The 24909-nt window shown below is 40.4% G+C and overlaps 1 protein-coding gene across 3 annotated transcripts; it reads left to right on the forward strand.

Moving 5' to 3' along the window:
• Nucleotides 1-445: 445 nt before the first annotated feature.
• Nucleotides 446-24516, forward strand: LOC129235881 (WD repeat-containing protein 20). Of its 3 annotated transcripts, XM_054869942.1 has the most exons (6): nucleotides 446-1081; nucleotides 1146-1766; nucleotides 21388-21576; nucleotides 21650-22847; nucleotides 22905-23566; nucleotides 23639-24516. In XM_054869942.1, the coding sequence occupies exons 2-6, from the start codon at nucleotides 1230-1232 to the stop codon at nucleotides 23699-23701; spliced, it is 2649 nt and encodes an 882-aa protein (XP_054725917.1). In that variant the 5' UTR covers nucleotides 446-1081; nucleotides 1146-1229; the 3' UTR covers nucleotides 23702-24516. The 3 variants fall into 3 exon arrangements, with proteins under 3 accessions (XP_054725917.1, XP_054725915.1, XP_054725916.1); XM_054869940.1 differs by having other exon boundaries at nucleotides 447-1081; nucleotides 21650-23566; XM_054869941.1 differs by having other exon boundaries at nucleotides 447-1766; nucleotides 21650-23566.
• Nucleotides 24517-24909: the final 393 nt, after the last annotated feature.

Consider the following 24909-nt stretch of genomic DNA (forward strand, 5'->3'; position numbering starts at 1 on the left):
GCGCTGAAATCTGTTAACTAGACGCTCATAATTTCGGCCACTTCGAGCTGATTGTGGTGAATAAGTTTCCCCAGTCGATTGGCTTTTTGACAACTTACACTATTCGTAGTCACTGAAATTTCTCAGTGTATGAACGTTCTCTGTGAAACATTTTCCAGATTGAATTGATTTCTAAGTACATAAAGTGCGCTAAATGAATATCAAAATTAATTCTGTATATTAATTCTTTGCGATTTGTCGTATTTTTCGTAAGCTAAATAATCACGTCCAATTTTGCATTAATTTTAATTTTAATAAATCATATTCAATATTTACTCTTACTCATACAATTTACATCGCGCCACCTACATGTGAGTGAGCACATAGTTCACTATTTACATGCGTCATCTGGCGGTGCATAGCCCATCACTTGCCTAAACGACAACACTTGCTCTCACCTGTTCCAAAGAATGTTGCCTGTGTTGTTTTAAATAATTCTACTCAACTGTCAAATTAGCGAGAAATGTCAACGAGAAAATGAGAAAAAATTAGAATGAAAGTAAAAACGCAGGAAGACGACGGAAAATTGTGAAAAAGTGCAAAAAGTTCTTACAAATAGCGGTGGACTGGGCAATTACAATAAATTAAATAAATGCATTGAAAACGGAAACTTTTACGTCATATGCATATGCAACTATCGAAATTTGTCGTGTGGCCGATTACGAAGTTACGGGAATGAAAATGCATCCAGTGTGAAAAGCGAAACGAAAAAGAAAATTCCTCCCAACAACAAATGCAGCAGTGGCAAAGCAGCGCTATCGGCCGCGCCCCCAAGCCCACTTGCTGCTAGCAAGAATAGCTGTGGTGGTCATAGTGTTTTTCTCGCGTATCAGTGCATTGAAAAATCCAAATAAAATTCTTAAATCTAGCGAAAGCAAGGAATTATAAGTGTTCCGATAAACGCAACAACAACAACAAATAGAACGTGCAAGTGTATTAACATTCCTTCATATTAATTCTTTTTGGGGGGGGTTGGGCGAACAAACGGTTAGGGGGAAGAAGGTGGCGCAGTGACAGTGACAACGAATGTTGGTGTGTAGAGGTAGGTTTGTAAAGGCATTCGAATAGTTTCTAGCCACTTCACACACTTCAAATAACAATTGCAGCACACATCTTGCGTCAGCCATCAGTGTTGTCGACCAATATTACAGTCAGCAAGCAAGTTGCAAATAAACAATAGATACGGAGTAATGGCCGCACAACTCGATCCGAATGTCAAGGACGACTTAAAGACTCAATTTGTGACGCGCGAGGGCACCTACCGGCTGCTCACGCTATCGGAGTACTCGCGTCCAAATCGCGTTGGCTACACCAGCAATCAGAGCTCGCCGCAAGTACGTGTTTCTATTGTGTCGCTGCCCAATAATACCGCTTGTCAAAATGTGGCAAGTGGCAATGGCAGTAGTGGAAGCAATACTGCTAGCGGCCCTGGGAACGGCAATGCAAATAATTCAACTACGAACAACACGAAAGGAAGCGGTGATGGTTCTACCAATGGAAGTAATGCCTCTGGCTCTGGCTCGTTAGTTAATGGACAACAACAATTGGCTTATAGTGTGCCAGTCGCAATGGATGCGCGGCTCGGTGCAGGCATATCAATGCACACAATGATCAATGGCGGTTCGGATGGACAAAATGGCTTGGCAAGTCAGATTTATGGAGGCGATCGGATTTGCTTTAACTTCGGCAGGGAATTGTACGTGTACGCTTTTAGAGGTGTGAAAAAGGTGAGTTGATTTAGAGTAAAACGTGAAAAACGAATGCAAAGTAGATCTCGTATTGCAGCATTTTTTGCTGCTTTACTGAAAATTAATATTTGTAAGCTCTTTTTACGTTGCCGCTATAGAACTGTGAATGCTGAATGCGAATTCAATAGCAAAATACATTCCATTTTATTCTCTCAAGTCAAAAGTAGCCCCACCGCAGTGATATACACGTCTGCTTGAAGTCTGAAAATAAATAAAGACAAATTTAAATAAATAACAAACATACTTCTTATCTTATCTAATGCGCGTCTGACGCAGCTGCGCACCGACGTTCAATCAACACTGCAGCGGTAGCCACTTTTGCACAGCTCTGACAGCCACTCCACGGCCAACCGCTGCGTTTTCAGACATACGATATATGTATGTACATATATGAGAACACATATTGCTGTTGTTATTGTTGATACATGCTGTTTGATGCAAGTTGCAGCCAGCCGCCTCTAGTACTGGCGTTGATAACGTCGAATTGCTAGTGGACTACAAATATGTTAACTCAAGTAATAACAGAACAAATGAGTAAACAAACAACTGAATTAAAACTGTTCAATTTGTAATAACTAAAAGCAAAACAAACTGCTGCATTACGCGCATATGCACAATGTAATGAATTGCTGTGGTTTAAAATTCGAGGAGGAAAACAGCTGCCAAGCTTGTGACAAAGAATAATGAAAATGCAACGAGGCAGCATAGACCTTACAACAAATATGTAAATACAATATATAGGTATTATAGTTTCGTGTGTAGCAAGCTTTGAAATGATTTGCAAACAATCATTTAATTTGTCGAGCAATTGTTGCCGGACATAAGCTAGCAGAGCAGCCGTAAACACCGCAGTGCGCACCAGAGTGCCCACAAGTGCTGCACTGCGGCGGTAGGCTGTAAAAAATACCGAACTATATAGAGCATCGGGCATTGCTTCGATGATCTCAAAATTACTAAATTGAAATTAAAATTTTGTAGCCAACAATAAACAAACAGCGTACACTTTGTTGGTGTTATTGTTGTTGTTGTTGTAGCAGCATACTTTGTCGGTCGATATGGCATGCTTGTGTGCATGGGAATGAGTATTCAGCGATAATAGCAATAAGGCAAATACAATTCATACATATTTTGCTGCCTGCGACGCTTAGCTCGCTCTGAGATCTTTATGCCCATTTCTGATTTAGTTTTCGCCTGTGTTGTGTACTTGTGAATCAATAATTTTTTTTCGTAATAATTATTGATATTTCAGGCAATCGGTGGCATTGCCGCCCAGCATATCCTAAAAGGTTGTGCTTGAAGCGAAATGCTCTTGGAGTAGCCATCCAGGTCCTGATGTGTAGATCGTAATAGTTGTACCGGTTAGGCTAAGGCCTTTGGCATTGCGCCCAGATTGATCTATTGTGCGCCCCTAAGCGCTAAATTTTAATTATTTAGTATTGCGAGGAATCAAACCATCTCCTTAGGAGAGAGCATTTGTAAGTCTTCATCCTCTAGTAGATACGACCCCAGAACTATGTGTCTCTTGTGAGCGAATGCTTCACAATTGGTGACTAAGTGTTCCGTGGACTCCTTTTCATCACAGCAGAACCTGCATAAACTAAGTTCTTTTGTATTGAAATGTTTATTGCAGGCAAAATGGCCTGTAAGTGTTCCACTGAGTAATCTTAGGCCCCTTTTATCTAGGTTAGAGCAAATTTTGCTCTGTTGGAATGAAATTTCAGGATTTTTTTTGGAGTAATCAAGGCTGTTTGTGCCGTTCCAGTATTCCTTAGTTTTTATTTGGATCTATTTTTTGGTTTCCTGTTTTAGGTTGTTTTTGCTAAAGCCGAAAAATGGGGTTGGTCCGATAAATGGCCTAAATGCCTTCTCGTTTTCTTCGTGTCCCTCATGTCCTGGTACCCAAATCAGGGAGACCTGCTTAAGAGTTGGAATTTAAATGTTTTATATGATAAATACGGGGATTTAGTTCTCATTTCCATACCTGTAGGTTATTCAACAATCAGCTTTTTAATCACTTTCTTAAAACAAGAACAACAACTCGTATTTGCTAAAACAGCTTGAAACAAAAAATACCAAAGCGATTGGATTTTGTTTTTACTTTTGTCAACTCGTGTTTTGCATCTACTTAATTGCTTCTCAAGTATTTCCGTCAATTGCGATCAATTTTTGTGCGCTCTTATGCCTTCATACGTGAATACATACATACGAACCTATAGTATATATTGTTTAAACGGTTATAAATGAATATTCCATTGTCTTATTGATGTCTGCTCATACTTTCATTTTGTACTTAGCTCTCAAAGATATCTTTGCCACTTGAAGCGCATGAAAATAAAATTTGTAGATATGTGCATACATAGCTTAAACTCCTCATGGCATAACTTTTTCCAATTTTTTCAGTAATGTAGATTAATGAAATTTCATTATCATGCCAAGGGTGTCTCTATACTGCCCATAAATGTTCGAGGAATGCTGCTGGACCGACAGTCCTTGGCCGGATATAAATCCAGGTCGTTCCAGTAACGTGGAATCAACAATCGTGGGAACCCCCACCCAATGTACTGCAGTTTCCTTGAACCTGAGATATCTCGGCTATACCAGAATCTAATTTCAATCGCGTCAGGAAATATTTTACAAACAAAAGTTGATCGTCTGAAGAGGTAAAATCGATTTCGTGGGAACGTCGTAGCAGAAGAGGTCGTTGTCACCTTTATTGTAGCAGCATAAACATTCCCCATAAATGTTTCAGGAATGCTGCTAGAGTGACAGTCCTTGGCCGGTTATAAATCCGGGTCGTTCCGGTAACGTAGAACTGACTACCGTGAGAACGCAGAAGGGGTTGTTGTTGTTGCTGCAGCATCTTACTAAACCCTAAAAGTGCGATGTAGTTACCGGTCGTCTTCATCAAACTCATCTAACGATAGACCCAGAAAATGTCATGTTGTACAGGTTGGGTCCAGAGGGAGAGGGGTGTTAGTTAAGTAGGTTTGATGGGGCATGTGAATAGGTGGTTAGTGTTATGCGGTGTCCCCTCACATGCTTTTCCAATATTGGGTATGGCTGGGTCGATTCTGAATAAGTAGAAGTTTAACCTGCTACAGTATCCAGAACTCAATTGGGCCAAAGTTACGCGGGCCTCGCGGGGTAGCTGAAGATCTTCGTCTGCAATAGGTGTTGGTTGGACTCCGATAACGGCATTCAGAGGTCGGAAGCATAGGAAGGTGGTAAGTGTCTCCCGATGAATGTTGTTTAATGTTTGTCCGTATACTGGCCGGTCCAGTAGTTATAAGTGTCTTTTGTTCTGGATCTCGTTAGTGTAGTTGAATAGATGGCTCCTGACGTACCTTGGGGGTAGCTCAAGTTCTAGCAAGTGTCTGACCGAAGGTATCACCCTAGGAAAAACTGCTAGCGGAGCATTTTTTGTTCTCCTTGACTGGAAGCATTTATGCCTCATTGTGTAGGTGCTGCAGGGGAACCACCTAAGAGGTCAAAGTAAATAGGCGGTGCTTTTCTCCAATACATATACTACTGTGTCCAAAAAATAAGGTGACATTTGATTTTAAACTGCGCGCTTTGAAGGATTAGGAGAATTCTTTTTTTTTTTAGGTTGGTAGTACTGTGAGTGACATCTATGTCAAATTTCATGTGAAATATTCATTTACTGTTTGAGATACGCGTCGTTTTGTGAGCTGCTAAAAGTGAGTTTCTCGTTTTTTGCAATGTCGAAATTTGTTGAGCAAAGAATTTGCATTAAATTTTGTTTGCGGAATCAATTTTCGGATACGTTGAGGATGGTGCAGAAAGCCTTAGGTGATGAGGCTATGTCTAAAAAAAATGTTTACAAGTGGTATAGTGAGTTCCAAGCCGGTCGTGAACGTGTCGAAGACGAAGAGCGTCCTGGGCGACCATCAACCTCAACTGACGAAGCTCACGTCCAACAAATCAAAGATTTGGTGTTGAAAAACCGTCGATTAACGATTAGAGACCTTGCTGATGATGTTGGCATATCGAAAGGCTCAGTCAATACCATTTTGAAGGATGTTTTGGGCCTCAAGCGCGTCAAATCTCGACTGGTACCGAAAACATTGAATTTTTTGGACTCGTAATTCGTGATCATTTCATCAAAAACTCAACCCATATCGTTCCGCAACCACCGTATTCACCTGATCTGGCACCGTGCGACTTCTGGCTGTTCAGCAGGCTCAAAAGACCGCTCCGGGGACACCGTTTTGACACGATAGAGGAGATTCAAGCTGCAACGAAGACGGAACTGAAGGCCATCCCGGAAAGTGACTACAACCAGTGTTTCGAAAATTGGAAAAAACGTTGGCATAAGTGCATTGTGTCGGGAGGGGATTACTTTGAAGGGGATGAAATTGATTTGGAAGAATAAATAAAGAATTTTCAAAATAAATACAATGTCACCTTATTTTTTGGACACAGTAGTATAGGCACTGCCGCGGTCTATTTGAGGTATTGTAAGCAGGAATTCAACTCGCTATGGCTTTTACCAGAAAATTTAGGCTCTTCGGCTGCAGTAGAAGTGGTTTTTCCGATAACGGCACTCATATGACGTGAGCCCTCTGAAGGTGTTAATTGCTTTTAGTTGAATTATGTTCAAAATCTGTGGATAGTTCGCTGTTGTTGCAGCAGCATAAAATATTTCGCATACAATTTTTGTGAATGCTTTTGAAATGCTGTCTGTGCTCAGTTATAAATCCAAATCCACTGTTGGGTGAACGTCGATAGTTCAACGTGCCCAGTTGGGAAGATACACATTTCATAGCCTTATCTTTATAATATTTTATAATCATATTATAGGCGCCTTCAATTCGTCACTTCTCTGCTCGCTATCTCTGGGCTTTGCTCACTTGACGGAAAATTTGCATGTGAAAGCAATAGCAAAGTTATCGAGCAAGATTAGCCGCTATCGAGTATGATTACACCTCAGAAAACTGGTATAACTCAATATTTTTTACATTTTTGGCAGCTCTTTTCCAACGCTACCAAGATATGTTTCTTTATATCAGTTGCTTCATATATTCGCCATTTGCTACCGCTTGGGGAATCGAAGAAGCCTTATGATTCTTTATTCAAGGCACATGTTCGGCTACTTCAAATTGCATTCAGTGTCATTTCTTAAGCCCAAAGTAGAGGTACCATAACCATAACGCCATAAATTTGCTGATCGAACCAACAAATGGGCAAGGGTTTAGGGTTTTTTTGGCGGATGAGGGAGTTTAAAATACTGCCGTCGCAGTAATGGTATGTCTGGGGACTAAAAAAACTCCCCCTCGCTTGGACCCGTCGTCCACTCAGGAACCGCTTTCGCATTACTTCAGAGTGGCGTTCCATCTTCCTCATTACAAAGGTCTATACCTATGCGTCTACGTCCAGGTCCCAGATTGATTAGAGGTGACTTGCCATAATTCCATAGTCGTAACTATAACCATAGAGGCCAATTGAATTTAGATTTTTCGCCATAACCACAACCAGTTGACTTGTGAATTTCTGCATTGCTGTTATCTTTTCTTTAGTTTCTGCACTTCGAGACTCACAAATATATGATAGAATATGTGTCACACAATTTGGTTGTGGGAGGAAAGTTTAGAAGTAAAGAATAATATATCGACATAAGTCAGGTCTGAGAACCATATGGAAGTACAGATTTTACACTGGTATTGAGGATTTTACCAACCCGACCAAATATTTACAATACGCCAAATCTTGGAAAAGACCCACGAAAGGAGAATGGACACGCACCATCTTTTCGTCGACTTCAAAGCTGCATTCGACAGTACGGAAAAGAGTTACTTGTATGCCGCGATATCTGAATTTGGTATCCCCACAAAACTAATACGGCTATGCAAGATGACGTTGCTCAAGACCAGCAGCGCCGTCAGAATTGGGAAGGACCACTCCGAGCCGTTTGATACCAAACGAGATTTCAGACAGGGTGACTCCCTCGTGTGACTTCTTTAACCTGATGTCGGAGAGCATCGTACGAGCCGCAGAACTTAATCGCTCAGGCACAATATTTTATAAGAGCGTACAATTGTTGACGTATGCCGATGATATCGATATCATCGGCCTTAACAACCGCGCTGTTAGTTCTGCCTTCTCCAAACTGGATAAAGAGGCAAAGCGAATGGGTTTGGTGGTTTACAAATACGATCTGCCATATCTGCAACTGCGCCATCTTCGCGATTTGGCTACCGGAGTAGCAGAACTCAGTCGGTTCTACGTTACCGGAACGATCTGAATTTACTTTATATCCGCCCAAGGACTGCCACTCCAGCAGCACTCCCCGTACAATTTTTATTCAAAATAATGCTATTAACAATTATGTATACATATGTGAAAAAGGCATCATTTAAATGTCCACCATAAGCACTTCTACAGGTACATTCGCCGAAAAGTCGATTCATGAATGTCTAATTGTTGAGATGGATAACGTCGAGATATTGATGTTGAAGGTTGCTCAGCAACCCTTTGCACTGCAGCAGCAATGTTCCCAACAGCACGTCCAGTCTGGGTCTGTCAGCTCTTTTTCTATCCTGTACCGAAGAAGTTTCTTTAAATTATTTCACCAACCTTTAAAGTAAACAAAAGCGTACGGGCATAAAAACCTTCAGGTCGCATTGCAAATCTCCTCTTAGTTCTAATAAAACTCTACATATATTTTGTGGGGCAGAATGTAAGACTTAAAACTGTAGGCCCCTCTATTTGTAGAACAACATCAAAAATCACGCAACAAATAAGAAAAGGAGCTCAGCCCAACACCCAAGAACGTTCAGTTTTTGGCCTGTCAGCCCTTTTTCTGTCCTCTACAGAACGAGTTTCTTTAAATTTGTTCACCAACCTTTAAATTGCCGACTCATTTGGATGATTATGTCGTTCTTACAGATCGACGATTTTCATTATTCTATAACGTAAAATTGTACCTCTGTCTACTTGACAGATGTCAAAGGTGACATAAAAACAGGTCCGTCTAGGGATTATTTACTACTGACATCTAGGCGCCACTTTGGAAATACCCTTTATTTCCAGGTGCACTTCGGTACATTTGTATCATTCCAAAATATTGTTAGCATTTCAAAAAATGCATTTCAGTCACCGACGAATCAATGCGAATTTCTCTGAACTGTTCTCTGCACTAGCCCTCACGTAGTTTTACGTACGTACCGTAAAATAATGCCGCAGCCCAGCCGCTCTCAATCTTCAATCGATCGACTGACAAATTTTGTTTTCTATAGAAATTAAAGGCAATAGAAACATGCAATCAAAAAAGGTCTAAACAAAGGTGCCAAAGTAAACTTCGTTTAGTGTTCCCTATGGGGGAAAAAAGGCTTGACTGCACGTTGCAATTGGTTGGAGAAAACGGAGTGAGACGTGAAAAGCGATGCCCCATATCACACATCCGATTCCATGCAAATATGTACTGGTATGTGTGAGCATACGAGTATTAATAGCTGGCGCGTGTTTGAGGCATTGTAAACCGTGTCCATAGCACTCCGTTGCCATCAACAACAATTTAGCTCTGAATTATAACAACAATAAAAGTGACAAACGTATACAAAAGTAGTTGCGCCAGCAAAAACGCCAATTGTCACAACTACATTCACCTATATATACATTCATACACACACATCTTTAAACACAATGCACTTGTGTAAATGTAAACGTATGTAGCTACACAACTACAGCAATCCGCAGCAATGGCAGTCAAATCAGCAGCGACAATACAGTGTCACACTGAACTCTTATGCAACAATTATGAAGATAATCGCCACGACTCAACTATAAAATTGACGCTTCTTACGATAGCGCGGGTGCAGTGATGACGAAATAGGTACTTCAGTTGAGGCTGATTAAAAAGGATGACGTCGCCAATGTCTTGCTCAGCAATATCACGACTTTTGACAATGATAATACTTGGTGCGATCGAAAAAGCCGGCTGTAAACTGTAACAGCTGATCGCGAAGAACCGTTAACAAATAATACAATATCTTAATTACATATTATATATCATTCCGAAGTGAACAAGATTATCGCCATAGCACATGTTGGGTGCCGTCTGTACGTGTGTGCACTTCCAAATTCATTCAGACATACATATTTGCGTATGCAGATGGCTATATGCGTGCACGTAAATGTTCTATGGAATTGCGATTTGAATAAGCAAATTTCATCATGTCGTTTGACAAACAAAACCTGTAAGATTTCACTTATCCAACTCAAATTTGTCTTTACTACAGATGTGTGTATGTATATATGTATGTACTGCATACTGTTAGTGTTGTGCGAGTAGGCTTCACAGACCGGACAAATGTTTAGTATGTGGGGTGGTGGTTGGACTCCGATGACGGCATTCGGGGGTCGGGAGTCGGGAGCTTAAGAAGGTGGCAAGAGTCTCCCGGTGAATCTCGTTGATTGTCTGTCTGTACACTGTCCGATCCAGTAGTTGTGGTGAAGAGGGTCGCCGTGGACTTCATGGGGAAAAGTTGTGGACTCCTCGCAGCGAAGAAGCGAGAAAGGCAGGCGAGGTAGTCGATTACCTTAACGAACAGGCCATCAATGTCATTGCCCGACGCCATTATCGCGCAGTCGTCGGCGTAGGAGACCAGGGAGGCTCCCTGTGGCGCTTGGGGGAGTTTCGAGACATAGAAGTTTAAAAGCAAGGGTGAAAGGACACCACCCTACGGAACTCCTTGCTTTATTTTCCCATGACAGTCGGCTCTACGTTACCGGAATGACTCAGGTTTTTCCCGACCAAGGGCTGCCGCCTCAGTAAACTAGCCCTGTCTAGTGTACCGTACTCCACCCTCGCATTTGGTGTAGTTGTTTCCGCCGTTGGGAGAATACAATACGCATTCAGCGGCCTACTGCCCGACTCCCAGTGAATTTGATAGAATCCGTTGTTGGGGTGGTATAATACTAAATTTTTATTTGCAAACCACTAATTATGTCCGCGCTCTTCTACTCAAGCGTGTTATAATTTTTTTCACATAACGGTTGGATGTGGCAGCATAAAGGAATCGAACCATAAACATATATGTATATAGTCGTGGTCCATAAAAGAAGAATTTTTAATAATATAGCTATATTTTGGAAGTAGGAGATCGTTAACGCCATAAAAGTATCCATCACTTAAAAATTGGGGGAGCAAAGGGCAGTTCGAAAGGCTAGAGACAAAAATATATGATTCGGTTAAGTTAGGTTGACCTGGCTGGCTGAAAGCCATCAAATAGACCTATTGGTCCTTAGTGGTACCAAGTGGAGCTTGACCCTTATGTTTCCTTGTAGTAGGCTTTTTGTAATAACCCAGCGTCTTTGCCGAATCTAATTAAGCTCTGAATCTCTAACCCCGAGATACTTTCTAACTCTCATATTGTAGAGCTCCTAAACATTTCATTCGGGTTCTAGCTAATGCAGGGCAAGAACAAAAAAAGTGTTCTCGAGTATCCCTGTGTTGTTGCTGTAGCAGCATAAACAATCATACATATAGAGGGAATGTTGCTGAAGTGACAGTCCGTAGCCGGATATAAATCCGGGTCGTTCCGATAACGTATAACCGCCTGTCGTGGGAAGTTTCCCTCTCTTCTAGTTCATTGCAAAATCTGCAGCTATCAATGTTTGTAATTCCCATCTTGTATGCGTGTGCCGCTAACAAATTGTGACCTGTCAGTATACCTACGATAGTTCTGCTTTCCTTTCTAAGCAGGGCTAGTAGGAATCTGGCGTATTTATCTGCACTCTGAGTACACATATTTTTCGCGGTTTTGCTAGATTATTCCACCTCCTGTCTATCCTTATTTTCATGTCCGCAGCGATGTCATTGTATACCTATTTAAAGGTTTCAGTATGTCGTTTTCTTGTTCGAATTACATGTAAACAGCGCTTTTGGCAATCTCATCTACAATTTCGTTTCCTGCAATGTCCTTCTGTCCGGGTACCCAATAGATGTGTAACCGTCTGTCTGCGACTAATCTCTCTATGGCTTCCCATTTTTAGCTGAAATTTCATATGAGTTTATTGCTGCTTTTATCGCCGCTTGGCTGTCGACGTATATATTTATTTTGGCGTTGCTTGATGTCTTTGCGAAAGCTTTTTCCGCAGCCTTACCTACAGCAAAGACATCTGCTTGAAAAATACTGCAGTGGTCAGGGAGTTTAATTGGCCGCCTGATGTCTAACTCTGCGGAATAAATCCCTGCACCTACTCCATAATTTTCGAGCCATCCGTAAACATATTAAGCATATTGGGGCTAGGTTTTATACCTCTTTTCCATCCTTCTTCTTCTATTGTTGTTCGAAATCTCTTCACCTAATCCGTATTGGTCCGATAACTCATACCTTTTGGGCTATGTCCGTATGTTTTACAGATAGATTCACACGTTGCGTTAAGTCTTGCGGCAAATCTAACTGCTAGACCTTCTGCCGCAATGTCAATCGGTGGTAGGTTGAGTATTCTTTCAAGTGCTGCCGTAGGAGTAGTTTTAATTTCCCCTGTGAGTGCACCAAGACGTTGAATACTTTCCATATAATGGAACTTTTTGCAAACAAACAATTTTTGTTTTTTGTGGTATCCGATATGTAGTTTGTGCACTTTTGCCCTTGCGTTGGTTCGAAATTTGCAGTTTATAGACAGGAAAAATAAATAAAAAAGAAAATGTATCAATAAAAACCTGAAAAATATAAAGTATACCCTAAGATCAAAAAGTACCGGGAATGCTTAATTTAAACAAATTGCTCACGTGGGAACCGGCCCATATTTTTTATTATGTTGGTAGGACTGTAAGACACACATCTGTCACTTTTTAGCGCCATCGGATCATTATTGTCTGGCTGACCGGTCGGAAATGTCGATTTGCAATTCTTGGATTTTGCATGATGATAACGCGCCATCGCAGCGAGCCCAAATTGTGCTGGATTATTTGACCAACATCCAAGTAAATACCATGGTGCAAGCACCGTGTTCTCCTGATATGGCCCCGTGCGACTTCTTTTTGTTTCCCAAGTTGAAGTTACCACATCGTGGAAGGAGATTTCAGTCGATAGACGAGATCAAAGAGAATGCGTCGAAGGAGCTGAAGGCCATTCCTTCGTCGGCACATGTGTGTTGCTTCAGACCAGTTATATTTTGCAGGAGATAAAATAAATTTGCCTGAAAATTGACTCTGTTTTGTTTTATTTAAACTTTCCCGGTACTTTCTGGTCATAGGGTATGTGTGATGTTTTTTTTGGACAACACGACAATTTGTGAACAAACTCTGCTGATATGCCTTCTTCTAATTAACTTTTACTCCAACTTGGTGCGTTTATTGCTCCCATCATATTTAGACCCGCCGAAATATTATTGAGATCGAAAGTCATTAACACTCAAATGACCCCATATTATTTCCCGTAGGTTTACTCTAAGACCGGCTATTTTCTCGTTTGAATACAAAAAATAAATCACCATCATGCATAGCACCACAGCTCGGTGTGAACCTTAACTTCCCCCACAATTTTTCTCCATGCATCTCGGTCCATAGCCATACTACGGTAGTTGGTCGCTATGCTTCTATAGCATCCCTTCTATTGAAAAGCAGTCCTAGATATTTAATTTGAGCCTCGCTTCCAAATTTATGATCACCAATTGTATGGTCTGGCGTTTTCTCAACGTGTTAAGTCTTGCGAGGTATTTCGTTTTGCTTTCACTGATCTTTAATCCAAAGATTTTGCTTTTATTTGGAGTGAAAAATTAATACATCTAGGAAATTAAAAATCTACATATTTATTAACCTTATAACTAATATATATAAATATAGCTGTTAAAATAAGTTGAATAATTCCTCAGGTTATGATATCTTTGAAAGTAAATTCCTTTATGCAAAGGTACAGCACAAAAGTTACAAATAAAAGTATACCTTGATTCGCTCCTTTTATGGATTGCACAGATTCAACATGCCCTTGTTGGACTTTTTTTTACCGAGACAAGGAATTGCTTTCCTACAAAGTAGTTTTTTTGTTGACATTATTCCAGGTAATTTAATTTTCTTTAAACTGAAATTATTAACAGAATACGGAACAGTTTCCAGCAAGTTCAAGATGTACTATATATACGCACTAAATCCTGCTGCATGTGAAGTCGTTACAATATTTTGTAATATTTATTAATTACCTTTAGAATGGTAATTAGCAGAGAAAAGAGATAAAATTGAGAAATCTCGTTGCCGGTCTTTTACGTTTTGGCACTGAAACACGAGAAATCTCATGGGCGGTCTTTCAGTGTTAAGGTGAGAAAGTTCCGTCCGACCCTCTGTCGTTAGCAGATATAACTCTCATAGTCTGTGAGTTTCTTTGATTCCAAAAATATTAAATTTTCCTAAATGTTCGTGGGTATATAAAGTTCGGTCCGGATAGAATTTTGGCATCCTCACTTGTTTCACACTATTATTTTCTTTGTTTACATTCACCTAACCCAATTTTTAATTTTTGCTTAGCAACCTTACCTTTAGAAAAGCGTCAATTCTTAGATCTCTCACCCACCTCATCCAAAATTACGTCTCGACGAAGTTGTGCAACTTCTCAATTTCGGTCTACGAAATCTCGTATTATTATCGTTATCTCATTATTATGATTCAAACCCTCTTACGATTGGTAAGACTTTCAAGTGCTATCACCACCCGAAATACCGAAATATGGTATTTGAACGAATATGGAATATAGTTAAAATATTAGTTAGCCCTCTAAGGAAAGGCTTATTATTTTTGTAGCATTCTTCCCAAGTTCCGCGGGAAGGTTAGTGGCTGCTGGAGTATTTACTTAAAGAATATTCGGATATAGCTCAATACGGAAGAGGAGTGCAGGTTCCACAGATTATATGACTCCACGCTTTAATTGGGAAAGAAGGTTTCACACTACGATTGAAGAGGGAGGAGGTCACAAAGGCATGAAGCCTGGCCGTAGAACTTCTCACATTTACACAGATGGCTCTAAGACTTTACACGGAGTGGGAGCGGGTATTTACTGTTCAAAGCTAGGGATTAGGCAGCCAATCAAGCTACCGGATCAGAGCAGTATTTTCCAAGCGGAAATTTTTGCTATTAGGAAACCCGCGGAGCTAGCCTACACCAAAACTGAAACTGAGAAAAGAAACTAAAAAGTTCGACCCAAATTGGGGGACATCAGAATTCGTTTTAAAGGTATAGTTCCTTCGGCAAAGTTTCTTATTTTGATCCCTAGAATATGATTTTCACAGAGCAATGGGCGATTTTTTTGCCTCCCCACAAAAGACACTAAAAGTTCTACCCAAATTGGGGGACATCAGAATTCGTTTTAGAGGTATGGTTCCTTCGGCAAAATTTCTCATTTTGATCCCTAGAATATGATTTTCACAGAGCAATGGACGATTTTTTTGCCTCCCCACAAATCAACCCGGCCTACTGCACATCTATTGATTACCAAATCACAAAGGCATCATAGGAAACGAAATAGTGGATGAGATAGCTAAAAGTGCTGTTAACCCACCTTTTGAACACGAGAACGACATACAAAGACCGCTAAATAACTATCACCTACAACGAAATGGACTATCGTATATAAAGCAGACGCTAGGTGGGCTAATCTGATCACATGCAAAACTGCAAAAGTTATGTGTAAAACTAACGACAAAAAACTGACTATATTTAATTTAACGGTCTCGCCAAAAAAAGACTGCAGAACTATCAGTTATGCTGACAGGTCATAATCTACTGGCTGCACCTGAGTAAAAAATAGGGATTGCTAGCAACGACAAATGCCGGATATAGAGGCAAACTTTAGAGCATCTTCTGTGTTTTTGTCCGGTACTATCAAAAACGCGCTCGAAATGCTTGGGAGCCCCACAGTTTGAGGGTCTCAAAAATAGATACATACTTCTTCGCTGATTAGGTTCGCTAAAAGCGTTGACATCGTACTTTAAATCGTAATAAAGGACAGTCTCCACCTGGTAGGGACCAAAAGATCTATGCGTGGCTTAATGCCAGCCGAGTTAACCTAACCTAACCTAACATAACCTTCCCAAGCGATTCAAAATCATTGACGAAGACTGGTGCCCGTGTGACCAAGTCACTGTGCAGATTATGCATCATCTTTTGCACGACTGCCCCGCTTTCACAGAGCACGACAAAGACACGAAACATTCTGTGCACAATATGATATTCCAGCATTTAATATTAAACAAATTTCAAAGATTCCTACTTTGAAAACATCATTCAATAATTTTGTCAAAAAAATTATCGATAGTATAAAAAACTTCAATACTTCGAACATTCCTACCTGTTGTCTTAATCATAATATAGGGTCCGCCATATAACTTTACGGAATTAAAAATGCTATAAAAAAGAAACTACTCAATATTTTTCCAAACTGTTTTATTTATTTTAAAGTACAATCCTTCCGGTTAATGATGGAACACAACTTCATTCATATGGCTGCCTCGGCTACCATACCAAGGTCTTTACGCAAAATTCGTCTCAATGATGTCTCCGAAATGTCCAATTGTTGAGAACTACGGTGAACTGATGTTTCTGGTGATTCACGAACACTCTCGGTCACACTAGCAATATTTTCGGGTGTACGCACGGTTTTTGGTCGGTCACGCGTTGGTTTGTCAATAAACAACCCACTTTCTCTTATTTTTTTTGCAAAGTAACGCACATACGCTTCATTCGGTGCTTTTCTTCCCATTGCCGTACGTACTTTTCGTACACATTCTGCAACATTACCATGATTTTCAAAGTAATGTCGCAAAATTTCCCAGCGTTCTTTGAGCGTATATACAACCATTTTCGTTCAGCGGAAGAATAAAACTAATTTTCTGTCAAATCAGAGGATAGCTAAGTGTTACCATTCTTCAAACAATACCTAGTTCAAATCCGTAACGATAGATTGGCGCGGGTCGATTTTGGCGCCCTGTGGCAGCCATTTTGTTTTGGTGACATCTGTCAAATCTTTTGTTTATTATTCAGATGTTTATGCCAAATCATCATGGCAAGTTACACGATTGAACAGCACGTTCAAATGATAAAACTTTATTATCAAAATGAGTGTTCATTAACGCAAACGTTGCGCGCATTGCGCCCATTTTTCGGTAGACGTGGTGGCCCTTCCAATTTCTTATGGCCCATATTGAACCATATGGACTTAGACGACATGTGGTTCCAGCAGGATGGCGCTAGGTGCCACACAGCAAACGCCATTTTATTCCATTTAAACATCTACTCGCCCTTATTGAAAAACTGTGTACATAGTAGAATAACTATCTAACTGCTTGCATCAAAGCATGTGGTTCCAAGGGCGGAACTTCTCTGCATTCTGTGCTGAGTATATTATCAAACCTATATCAATTTGAAATAAATGGCAAGGTCTTACTTAATATTTTCCGAAAGATTTTGGAAACTCAAATATGTGTTGCTAAAATGGAAGGAGAGAGCAGTCCTAGTATCGTCGGTTTGAACAGTGCTGACTCTCCCAGGGGGAATCATAGCTTTTCAACTGCTATATTTCGAAGTTTCCTCAATCGTCAGAGGGTATGCCCTTGACCCCATACACTGACGATTGAAAACGCACTGATTCTCGCATTCACTTTGCTATACCCAATCTTGATCAGCGCCTATCGGTATCTGTTTTACGCTCGGCTTAGCTTTCAACGTCCACGGGGTACCCTTCGCGTCATTTTCCCAATATTTGACGTAGCGCTTAATCAGAACACAATCAGTAGATGCCAAAAACCAAAGGAGATTACTCAATGTCTGGCTAGCGAACACCTGCAACAGTTAACTTATCTCAGAGAGGAGATCAAAATCTCAACGAAGAGTCATTGCCATTAATGACTTGCTCTTCTCCGTTTTGTTATATCATCACGGCCTCAATACTGTGGGCAATTTGTTATTTTGGGCTAGTGAAATGTTTAGTTGTTGTTGTTGTAACAGCATAAACATTCTCTACATATTTTTTGGGAATGCTGCTGGGTGGCCGCCGTAGCCGAATGGGTTGGTGCGTGACTACCATTCGGAATTCACAGAGAGAACGTTGGTTCGAATCTCGGTGAAACAGCAAAATTAAGAAAAACATTTTTCTAATAGCGGTCGCCCCTCGCAGGCAATGGCAAACCTCCGAGTGTATTTCTTCCATGAAGAAGCTCCTCATAAAAATATCTGCCGTTCGGAGTCGGCTTGAAACTGTAGGTCCCTCCATTTGTGGAACAACATCAAAACGCACACCACAAATAGGAGGAGGAGCTCGGCCAAACACCCAAAAAGGGTGTACGCGCCAATTATATATATATACATATGCCGGAGTGACAGTCCTTGATCGGATATAAATACGGGTCGTTCCGTAGAACCGACTGAATGTTTAGCACTATTTTTGTTTATTTCATTAATAATTATAATATTTATTTAAAAAATTCTTCAGCCTGATTTCTGAATAAATTTCCCTGCAGATTTTTTATTTTGCGCACGTTAGATCGACTTAGAAAGTAAATATTTACTCCGATAGCCATGAGGCAATTAGGGCCCCATGCTCAATAGCGGCGCATTCGAAACTGATCAGGGAATAACTGGATTTACTTTCGATCGCATCCGAATTCTTTGACATGGGCAACCATTCTAGCCGTACCTAGATTAGATAGACATAACAGCAGCACAATTTACATAAGGACAACCCTAATGCAAATATTATAAATATACCAAAATGTAAACTGTTTAACTTTTTTATTATTCGTTGTTATTTTCGTTCACACATTTAGTTTATTTCTATTTTTTATTTGTTTTATTTGCCATCGCAAATCCCGTAAACTAATTAAGCATTTGAAGTCAGCTGCTCACCGCCATATTTTGCTGGTTCTAATTATATTTGAGCGGTTCTATTTAATCATTTTATACTCATACCTCATACTTTTTTGCTTTTCCTATATCTACTTTCTTTGTTATGGTTATTCTCGTATTTCATAATTGCTGCTGAAACACTACTTAAGTACTGTATGACTGTATGGGTGTATTATAGGCGCATTTTTCTATTTCGGGAGCGATAATACTGGCAGCTATTTCACGAGTGCGTCAGAGATTAATGAATTTAAGTTGCGTGTTTGCGATTACAATATCCAGTAGGTTCACGTTAAAAAAGCCTATTTATATGTTACGCGTGCTGGAGCGGCAGGGGAATGTCCGACGTCCTGCCTGTGTTTATGTTGTTCACTATGGGGAGTGAATTCTTAAATTCTTTATTTTTATTTTTATATTTTTTTTTTTTTTTTGAATAAGAGAATACTTAGAACTAATATCGAAATTGTTGTATCAAGTTCTTCTTAGAGAGAAATTTGCAGAATTGGTATGGAAATGGAGATATCATAAGATTTGTGCCATAAGTATTTGAAAAGCCCTGTATGGTTCTTTCAAACTCTTTCTGAAGAACAAAAACCTTTTCTCTTTCTTGGAAAAATTAGCATTAAACTGAAATAATTTAATCAACACCAGAAACACTTCCTTCAAAGATAAAGAGTCGGCCATGAGCTAATTTAAAATTGCTATAAAAAATAAAAAAAATATTGCTTTACTGAAAATAATTAATCTTTCAATTAACCATAAGTATTAAGATTGTGCAGATTTAAGATTTAACAAAAGAAACATAACTTTGCTGTGATGCAGTTATAGATGAAATGTTTGAAAGACAATCAAAATGGCGAAAATTTATAAACAAAAATGAAAAGTTAGCTTAGGTTAATGTAAAAAAGATAAAAGAAAGAAGTTATTTATAAACCAAAAGCTTTTAACGAAAATCTACAATTACGTCAACATCACAGCTGATCCCGTTAACGTATCTGAGAGCCGATTAGCGGTACCCTTATATGCGCAACCTTCTGTATTCTCTCACTTATGCCAATCAATTGTGAGCCTCATTCAAATGGCTGCCTCGTGCAGCCCTATAGAAGCCCATTCCCACAACCCAATTTTGCAGCACATTCCCTATGCCTTTGGCCCCATTTCCAAAAAAAGCTCGAAAATGTTTTTAATTGCACCTTGCAAGCAAAAGTCTTCTTCTTCTTGATTGGCGCGATAGCCGCTTAAATGATTTTTACCGAGTTTAATAAGGCGCATCAGTCGTTTCTTTCTCGTGCTAACCGGGGCCAGTTCGATACACCAAGTGAAGCCAAATCCTTCTTCGCCTGATCTTTCCAACACAGAAGAGGCCTTCTTCCTCTGCTATCACCAGCTGGTATCGCATCGAATGCTTTCAGAGCCGGAGCGTTTGTTTCCAATCGGACGATATGACCCAGCCAACGAAGCCGCTGGATCTTTATTCGTTAGCGTTACTCGCCGTTGCTAACGTGCAAAGGTCCTAAAATCTTTCGCAGCATATTTCCCTTAAACACCCCAAGGAACGCCTCATCGAATGTTGTCATCGTCCAAGTTTCTGCGCCATATGTACTATAGGACGGACATGATGTGAGCCTTATAAAGTGTTAGTTTTGTTCTTTGAGAAAGGACTTTACTACGCAATTTCCTACTTAGTCCAAGTAAAAGTATAATGGTGTCAAATTGTAGTTCTGCGCATGTCGTATGACATCATCAAAGTGGCAGATGAGACGATTATCGATCTAGTTAGGAAATGGATCGATTGTTAGGCGACTTGTGAAACCACGCTATCTTGGTGAAATCAGAGCTCGCTATAAAAAATATGGTTCACTAAGTATTATTTTATTAAAAATTATTTATTATCGAATCTGTATCCGCCGCAGCCGAATGGATTTCTGCGTAACTATCACTCGGGAGAGCCCGGACTCGAAATCCAACGTGAGCATGAACCACCTAATGAAAGGTTTTTTCTAAAGCCTTTGGCGAGATGCGTAGTATAGAGAGATGTAGTTCTTCAAATAGAGAGCCTAGAAATTTTACTCTTGTGTGCTACTTCCCCATAGCCTAATGGGTTGGTACGTCACTATCATTCGGAAGTGTCGAGGGTCGAATCTCCGGTCATGAAATGCCCTTGGCTAACAATAGCAAACCTCCAACTGTATTTCTGTCATGAAAAAGCGCCTCATGCTAAGCCATCAACCATTCCAGGTCGACTTAAAACTGTAGGTGCCTCTATTTGTGGAACAATATCAAGACGCACGCCTCAAATAGTCAACATTTCTGGGTCTTCTGCGATCCTGGCCGCTACATTAGAGGCCAACTTTTCTTCTACTACTTCGGACCAATCTCTGTTTTGTTGGAGGCTTAAGGTGCAGCAGTGTGTATTCACGCTTTAATAACTTTTCCACGCTGCGACGAATTGCGGACACACAGTCGGTCTAATGATGACCGACCTGATTACGAAATTCACGTTGCGTTCAACTGAGCCGAAATTTCGATAATATTTCTTCATCATTTCCACGAGTTCGATAAGCGTGGCAGATGGATGTAACATTAAAATGGAAATACTAACGTTGCTACTTGGTCACTCTTTTTTCTTTCTTTCGATTTAAAAATTAATTTTGTTATTATGACCACACAAAATAAATTCCGGAGAAATTCCAATATATATACTGAATATTTTATTTTATATTAAAATATTGTTTCTTCCCTCTGTAGGGCGCAGAAATGACAAAACCGATTGACAAGAAATTCTACAAAGGCACTAATCCAAGTTGCCACGACTTCAATGCGACATCAGCCACACCAACTGGTGCGCCGCTACTCGTAGGTTTCACCACAGGGCAAATTCAGCTCGTCTCACCACAGCTAGGACCTCGCGAACTACGGAAGCTATACAATGAAGAAGTATTTAACAAACAACATCATTTTCAATTAAACCTTAAATACAAACTGACCATTGTTTTACATTTGTCTTTAGCGGCTCATTGATAAGACCAAAGTGACATGTTTAAAATGGTTGCCGAATTCACCGAACTTATTTCTGGCATCGCACGCTTCGGGCAATCTGTATTTATACAACGAGGACCTCCCCTGCACGCCGACTGCGCCCAACTATCAGCCCTTCAAGATGGGCGATGGCTACACAATACTCACCTGCAAATCGAAATCGACGCGTAATCCCCTCTATAAGTGGATATTCAACACAGAGAATTGTTGCATTAACGAGTTTTGCTTTTCGCCATGTGGCTCCAATTTGGCTATCGTATCGCAGGATGGTTTTCTACGTGTTTTTCACTACGACACCATGGAGCTGCTCGGCATTGCGCGTTCCTACTTTGGCGGCTTTTTATGTGTCTGTTGGTCGCCAGATGGTAAATACATTGTGGTGGGCGGTGAAGATGACCTGGTGACGGTGTGGTCGTTGCACGAGCGCCGTGTGGTAGCACGCGGACAAGGCCATCGGTCGTGGGTGTCTGTGGTGGCATTCGATCCCTACACCACATCGTATACCAACTGGGATGGCGGTGACTTTTCAGACGACGAAAATCAAATGAATGAATATGGCGTTGGACGTGAGGCACGTTTCTCTGCCGATTCAACTGGCAATGGGTTTGACTTCCCCATCGGTGCGAGCGGTGTTGCGCATGATAAAAATTCTACACCAAATCATTCCCGACAACGGCCTCATTCAGCATCCTTTCGTTCAGACGCGTCGTCATCGGCGGCGTTAGCACCGGATAAACTGGCCATTAGCTACCGTCTTGGTTCCGTCAGTCAGGATACACAGATTTGCCTGTGGGACATAACGGAAGATGTGCTGCGTCATCCATTGTCGCTGCGTCAGCGAGTCAATAGCGTAAATTTGAATGACACTAGTTATATGAACGGCGGTATAGATGCGGACGGCATCAAAGTGATACGGCCAATAGCCATAGGTAATATATCGGGCACATTTCCGCCATCACAGCATGCCAGCAGTCCAACGAAAGAAACTGTAGGTCCTGAGAACAATAGCAACAGCAGCTCAAGTAAATTCTCAACAGCGAACTGCACCATATCATCACAATCGTCGAATGCCAACACACCACCGGATGAGGCAGGTCCAGCCGGCGCCGGCGCCAATGCGAATAGCAACAGCAGCAAAGCGAACAACTCAAATAAGGCGAACGCAACAGGTAATTCTATAAAATTTGCCAACTGCATTAGTGCCACCAAATCGGACTCAATTGAAGGCAACACCAAGGGCAGCGCATCGACCTTCTCCACGTCCGGCTACAACAGCAAGAACTCAAACAGTTCCACCAAGTCTTCAGACTCGAGCGTATCCGCGTTCAACAGTCTCACGCAGCGCCTATCGAATTTCAGTTTTCTGAGCAATTCCGAAAAGAAGACCACCTCAATCTCCGGTTCCTTCGATGCATCGCAAATTGCGGCGACGCATCGCACACATCGCAAGGGCATGAGCCTGCTCAAGTCCAACAACCAAACCAACAGCAATCATAACCACCAACCATACGGTGCGGCTAGCAGCAGCACGTCAACCGGCGGCGCCACGGATCTCTGTAGCAGCGGGGGCGGTGGCGCAATTGTGGGCAATAGCAGCAGCACGACAGCGCATAGCTTCGGCTCACTTAAACTGGGTAAATCAACGACACATTCACACAGCTCATCGCTGAGTGCAGCCTCAAATGCGGTGGTGACGTCCTACGATCCCATGAAACTGATCGGCACACCTTCGTGTCCGCGTTTCGATGAATGCCCACTACTAGAGCCACTTATATGCAAGAAAATCGCGCACGAACGACTCTCGGCTCTGATATTTCGAGAAGATTGTTTTCTAACAGCGTGCCAGGATGGCTTCGTCTACACATGGGCGCGACCCGGTTATGCCACCGTAAGTCTGTTGGAATTAAAAATTTATAATGAAAACTTTCATGTGTTTCTCTTTGTGTCTGTGTTTTTGCAGCAAAATATACCGCAGCATTTATCGCCAAGTCAAGCGGCGCCTCCAGGTGGCACGGTAATATAGTTCGATAAAATAAATATAAACAACTACGAACAGAATCGGATGAAGTGCAGCCGCCGCAGATCGTTGGAAGCGCCGGAATGAATTTTCATAATAAATCGAAAAGCTGCGTATACAACAAATTGATCAGTGGGTAAATAGAAGCTGATGCAGTAAATGAGTGAAATGAATGCAGGAAAATTACACTTGCGAAACACATAAACAAAATTCATATGAACAGATACAAGAGAAAAAACATAAACAAAAACAAAAACAAAAGCAAAAAAAATAAAGCGCCATTTAAAATGACGCTGAATGAAAACTATAAAACTATTTTCAAATATTCCACTGTAATTAGCATAAATATATACAAGCAAAGTATGTAAAACAATACTATTATGCATATAAATATATTAAATATTTTTAGTAATGATTAAGTCAACTTGTTAAAAGTAAAAAAAGGAAAGAAACAACAAAACAGGAATACAAAAACAAATAATACATTTATTTAATATGCAATAGAGTAGTCGAAACGCATTGCAAACAAGAGAAAACCACAAAAACAATAAAAAAACAACACCAAACAACCAACGGCAGCAATACAAAAAAAGAAAAATCAAACAAAAAATCGTAACAAATCCGATCGAGCAGTTCAGAGAAGCATTAGAGCACTAGGAAATCTCCGGCGCATACTCTCTTGTGCACACATTCGTATGTGTGCATATGTCTATAGATTTGAGACGTTAGTAAAGTAAACTTTGTTATCTTGTTTGTATGAAAATTGCTATGAAACTGAAACTTGAAAAGCTATATAAAAATAAAATCATAGTAAAAATTTATTATAGTGCACATAATAGATTTCACAAGTAATTACAAGCCGCATACACAACCATACACATTAAATAAGCGCTTACATTTGAAGGCAAATTCATGAAAATATGAAGATAAAATTTCGCGAATCAAATAGACAAATAGAGGCAGACAAATAAGTGCGAAAAATTTCGGTTGACTACATAAGTGTACATACACCATGATACAGCCATGGGCACATAAATAGCGCGCTGAATTTTTGGAAACAAAAATAATTTTTTATTTGTTTATTTTTAATTTTTTTCTATTTATATATATATATATATATTTTTTTTTTTTATTATTTTTTTTATTGCATTTCTGCATGTTTATTACATCTGAATTTATAATTTACCCCTTTGTATCACTTCGCAAATTTTCTA

Source organism: Anastrepha obliqua, chromosome 1 (genome assembly GCF_027943255.1).
Source record: "Anastrepha obliqua isolate idAnaObli1 chromosome 1, idAnaObli1_1.0, whole genome shotgun sequence".
Lineage (NCBI taxonomy): Eukaryota > Metazoa > Arthropoda > Insecta > Diptera > Tephritidae > Anastrepha > Anastrepha obliqua.

What these genes read in the sequence shown, in the direction of transcription:
- LOC129235881 (XM_054869941.1), top strand. Translation starts at nt 1,230, where the DNA reads ATGGCCGCACAACTCGATCCGAATGTCAAGGACGACTTAAAGACTCAA. An exon ending in CTTTTAGAGGTGTGAAAAAG is followed by an intron (nt 1,767 to 21,387) that starts GTGAGTTGATTT and finishes TTCCCTCTGTAG; the next exon opens with GGCGCAGAAATGACAAAACC. An exon ending in CGCGACCCGGTTATGCCACC is followed by an intron (nt 23,567 to 23,638) that starts GTAAGTCTGTTG and finishes GTGTTTTTGCAG; the next exon opens with CAAAATATACCGCAGCATTT.